Source organism: Myotis lucifugus, unplaced genomic scaffold, assembly GCF_000147115.1.
Source record: "Myotis lucifugus unplaced genomic scaffold, Myoluc2.0 scaffold_1552, whole genome shotgun sequence".
NCBI classification, from domain to species: Eukaryota; Metazoa; Chordata; class Mammalia; order Chiroptera; family Vespertilionidae; genus Myotis; species Myotis lucifugus.
Window position 1 is genome coordinate 1 of NW_005872600.1, and position 5337 is coordinate 5337.

A 5337-nucleotide genomic window follows, 5' to 3' on the forward strand; every position below is an offset into this window, starting at 1 on the left:
GGCTCAGACCACCCTGCATATCAGATATTTACATGACGATTCATCACAGTAGCAACATGACAGTGATGAAGTAGCAACGAAAATAATTTTATGGTTGGGGGTCACCACAACATGAGGGACTGTATTGAAAGGGCCAGAAGGCTGAGAACCACTAACCAGGGGGTGTCCTCCCCTCTCTGTCCCTCCTGCACACGCCCAGTGCCTCCGCCCGCCCAGGGCCCCGGGCCGGACGCAGCTCTGCTACCTCCCCTGCCCCCCACGACGGCCACTTTAGGGCCAGGATCCAGGGACCTCGAGGGCACGTGCTCCTGACTCCGCCCAATGCTGGCTGCAGGGGGAGAGGCTGGCGAAGGCCGGAGCGAGCCCGCGGCGTCGGGGGCCTCACAGGCTGGAGCCCGGTCAGTGTCCTGTTGACCAGCCTCATCCTCCCAGCCGCCTGCCTGCCAGGGCCACGCGCTCCCTTCAGTGTGGGACCCGCCTCTTCAAACCCTCCCCGTGGTCGCTGCGATGTCGGGGGTCATGTCGCAGCGTCCACCCTGCCGTGAGACGGACTCAGTTCCGCCGGGAGGTGTCCGTGGGGAACATCTCCGTAGCAACCAGAGGCTTTCTTCCCGGCTGGAGTGGCTCAGTGGTGACCTGTGAACCATGAGGTCAGGGTTTGATTCCCAGTCAGGGCACCTGCCCAGTGTGGGGTGTGCAGGAGGCAGCTGATCCATGATTCCCTCTCATCATGGATGTTTCTCTCTCTCTCCAGGATTCTCTCTCATCATGGTGTCTCTTTCTCTCTCTCTCCCTCTCCCTTCCTCTCTGAAATCAATAAAAGAAAGTATTAAAAAAGTTTTGACTGACCCTTGCCCAGGCCTCGGCCCGGTGGGTGCGCACAGAGCCACACCCGCCACTCGTCTCCACCACGTGACCAGCCACGTAAGGTTTTGCGGGTGGGTTGGCCGGACGCGCAGCGAGGACCACAGGCGGGAGGAGGCGAGGGGTCTGGGAGGGACGTGACCCTGGGGGAGGCCTCTGGGAGCTTCCGGATGGGAAGGAGCCGGGCTGGAGACATCCCCCCTGACCCTCTGGACCCCTGACCCCCTGACCACCTCCACCTCCTCAGGGAGCAGTGAGCTCAGTCCCCAGGTCTGATTGGTCCCTGTTTCTTCCTGAGCGTCGGAGCCTGAGCTGCTGACGGGGTGCTGTGGAGGCCGGAGCCGCCCCTCCACCCAGCCCCTTGGGGATGCAGTCTGGCCCTACAGCCTGGCCACCTCAGCCCTGGTGACCTGGTCATTTCCGAATGTGTTTCAGTGGACGTGGCCATGTGACCGGCTCCATCAGGTTGCCCTCATGAAACCTCACATCCCCACTGCGTTCCCAGCCCCACGGACCCCTGCAGGGAGCAAGGGGGGCTCTGACCTCGACCCAGTGCAGGGACGCGTGTGCCTGGAGAGGTAGCCAGCAGGCCCGGGGGGTGGGGGGTGGGCTTTGCTTAGCATCTACCAGGGCCCTTGGAGTGAAGGAAAGAGAAATCCCCGAGGGCTTCCTGGAGGAGTCTGACTTCAAAAAGAATGTGCTAAGTCCCTGATGCGATGAGGTGTGGACATCATGCCTCCCACGGGGACCCATGTCTGGGGCCTGGTCACTCCTTAGCAAGGGACGTGTGCTTCTGTCACCCCACAAACCGCAGCTCAGTGGGCCGAGATGCCCGCGGGCTGGGAGGTCCGGGGGGCTGCTTCACTCGGTCCTAAGGCTGGACCTCACTCACAGGCTGCTGATAACACCTCCTTGTGGGGGGGCATGGCTTGCCTTCCTCTGTGAGGTGTCTCCCCAGGTGGGGGTACCCCGGGGGCTCCGAGCCCCGCCCCCAGCCCTCTGACGCAGGCTGAGCACAATGGTTGCCTTGGTTACATTGTTACACATGTGACGCCATCCCTGAGAAAGCCTCAGCGCCTGGGCCCCTGGAGGGGAGCGGGCCTGCAGGTGGAGGGAGGGCTCTCGGGGACCCGCCGTCGGCTCGCCTGTCGGGGAGACGCCCCGAGGACCGCGGAACCCCGGGCCCTTGCAGCTTCCGGAAGAGCCTCTGGTGTCACAGCGTGGCCCACGAGGGTTCCGCCTGGGTCGGATGCGGCTGAGGCGGGGGATGCGCCATGTTTAACCCACACGTGTTAGACTCCCCGGCCGTGATCGTGGACAATGGGTCCGGGCTCTGCAAGGCGGGCCTGTCGGGCGAGATCGGGCCCCGCCACATCGTCAGCTCCGTCGTGGGGCGCCCCAAGTTCCAGGCGGCCTCGGCGGGGGCCAGCCAGAAGCAGACCTTCGTGGGGGAGGAGGCCCTGCACCGGAAGGAGGCCCTGTTCCTCCGCTGGCCCGTCGAGCGCGGCCTGATCGTCGGCTGGGACGACATGGAGGAGCTGTGGCGGCACCTGTTCGAGTGGGAGCTGGGGGTGCGGGCCGGCGAGCGGCCGGTGCTCATGACCGAGCCCTCGCTGAACCCCAGGGAGGCCCGGGAGAAGATGGCCGCCGTGATGTTCGAGACGTTCCAGGTGCCCGCCTTCTACCTGTCGGACCAGGCCGTGCTGGCCCTGTACGCCTCGGCCTGCGTCACGGGCCTGGTGGTGGACAGCGGGGACGGGGTCACCTGCACCGTCCCCATCTTCGAGGGCTACTCCCTGCCCCACGCGGTCAGCAAGCTGTACGTGGCGGGGAGGGACATCACCGAGCACCTCACGCGGCTGCTGCAGGCGGACGGGCGCGCCTTCCCCTGCGCGCTGCCCCGGGCCCTGGTGCCGGACATCAAGGAGAAGCTGTGCTACGTCGCCCGGGAGCCCGAGCAGGAGCTGTCTCGGCGGGCGGAGGAGGTGCTGCGGGAGTACAAGCTGCCGGACGGGAACATCGTCCACATCGGGGACCAGCTGTTCCAGGCGCCCGAGGCCCTGTTCGCGCCCGAGCAGCTGGGCGTCCAGAACCCGGGCCTCTCCCGGATGGTCGTCTGCAGCATCGGCAAGTGCGACGCCGACATCCAGGGCGCCCTCTACGGGGAGATCGTGCTGTCGGGGGCAGCACCCTGTTCCAGGGGCTGGACGACCGGCTCCTGAAGGAGCTGGAGCAGCTGGCCGCCAAGGGGACCCCCATCAAGATCACCGCGCCCCCGGACAGGTGGTTCTCCACGTGGATCGGCGCCTCCATCGTCACCTCCCTGAGCAGCTTCAAGCAGATGTGGGTCACCGCCGCCGACTTCCAGGAGTTCGGGACGTCGGTGGTCCAGAGGAGGTGCTTCTGAGGGGCCCCGCGCACGGGGCGGCCCCCGGGGGGGGGGGGCGAGCTCGCCCCTTGACATCGGCACGGTGTTCAATAAAAGACGAGATGGTGCAGTCATTGGCCGCGTCCGTTCATTCTGGCGGCACCGGCATCATTTCTGACCCCGGGGGCGAATCTCGTTCCAGTGGTCTGCCCCCCGACCCCCTCCTTCTCCGGGGAGAGCCCTGGGGTATGAGTGGAGGCTGTGTCCATCGGCAGAATTTGGACCAAACTCGGGGGGTCTGGACCTCATGCCAGAAGCTCGTGTCGGAAGGGCCCTGGCGTCTGCATCTAAAACAGGTGGCTTAGGGGGGCCCGAGGGTCCGGGAGGGGGTGTGGCGGGAACAGGCAGGGATGCTTGCTGCCCGATCCTGAGGTCCACAAACCCTCGCCCAGGTTGGTGCTGAGCACAGTAGGGCTCTCACGCTGCTTTTATGGGGCCGGGCAGCTGAGCAGGAGGGACCCCTTCATCTGGGCACATGGGGACGGGCAGAAGCAGAAACCGCCACCTGTTCAGGACTCTCTCAGGGCCCGCTCCCGGGAGCGTGTGAGGTTCCGCTTCTCTGCTTTGTTTATTGTAGTCTTCCTGTTTGTTGTTCTATTCAAGTGTGTTTTGGGCAGTGTTTGGGGGCAAAATACTGGAGGCAGAGTTAACGGCCATGAATGAAGTAACAGTTGAATAAACATGACGGGGAAAATCCATGTCATATTTGAAGTGGAAGTGAGCATGTGCTGTATTGGAAGGCAGAAGTTAGGTGGGTCATTTTCAAATTCATGGTACCAATCCCTGTCTTTTTACTCAGTGTCTTTAGACAGGTTACGTTTAAAGTAATGGGTTCTGTCTTAAGCCTACCATTTTATTTTCTGTTTGTTTTTCCCCCTCTGTTTTTTGTTCCCATTCCTCTCTTTTCTTTTCTTTTTTTTTGTTAGTCCTCACCAGAGGATATTTTCCCCTTGATTGTTAGAGAGAGTGGAAGGGAGGAGGAGAGACACACAGAGAGAAACATTGATGTGAGAGAGAGGGGGCCGGGGATTGAGCCCATAAGCGAAGTATATGCCCCCGACCGGAATTGAACCTGGGACCCTTCAGTCTGAGGGTCGACACTCCATGCACTGAGCCAAATCGGCCAGGGCCCTATTCCTCTTGCCTTACTTTCCCATGGGTTACTTAAACATTTTAAAGAATTCTATGTTGCTTTATCTGTGGGTTTTTGTATGATTTCTTAATGATGGTCCTCGTTAATGTTATGACCCACTGGGACCAACATTTCACCACTTGAAGTGAAGCGTAGGAGCCTGACTTCCACGTAAGTCCCTTTACCTTCCCAACTTTTAAAAAATATATATATATTATTGATTTTTTCACAGAGAGGAAGGGAGAGGGAGAGAGAGAAACATCGATGAGAGAGAAACATTGATCAGCTGCCTCCTGCACACCCCCTACTGGGGATGTGTCCACAACCAAGATACATGCCCTTGACCGGAATCGAACCTGGGACCCTTCAGTCCACAGGCCGATGCTCCATCCACTGAGCCAAACCGGTTAGGGCCCTTCCCAACTTTTGAAACAAAACTGTCGTCCATATTTCTTCTGTGTACGTGAGGCACAGCCTCAGATGGGGTACCCCTCTTCCCCCCAACCCCATGTTCTTTCGCTCTTCCCGAAGTCCCATGCCCTCCCCTGTTCTGCTTTAGCTGTGCTATAGCAACAGGTTGCTAAGCAACAGGGTTTCCGTGTTTCTGTCCCCTGGGCATGTCCCTATTTCCCCTTCATGACCAAGGATGTCCCGGCTGGAAGTGAACTCGATGGCTAACTGTGTTCTGGCGGCACTTGGGGCACGTTGTGCCGGGCCCTTCTCCGTGGCTCCCGTGGTTGCAGGTCCGCAGCACCTGCTATTCGACAGGCGACCCCCTGCAGGTAGCGCGTCACTCCCCTCAGGCTCCGTTCGCGAGTGTCTCATTGTCTTCAGAAGCTCCACGATGTGTCGCGGCGTGATGCTTTTGGTTTGCCCTCTTTGGGGTCCATCCAGCCTCTCGAATCTGTAGATT

The 5337-nt window shown here is 60.8% G+C and overlaps 1 protein-coding gene across 1 annotated transcript; it reads left to right on the forward strand.

Moving 5' to 3' along the window:
• The first annotated feature begins 2138 nt into the window (after positions 1-2138).
• On the forward strand, positions 2139-3271 carry LOC102431766 (actin-related protein T2-like). Its single transcript, XM_014449917.1, is given in 2 exon segments — positions 2139-3039; positions 3042-3271. Coding segments are annotated over 2 exon segments (1131 nt in total).
• Positions 3272-5337: the final 2066 nt, after the last annotated feature.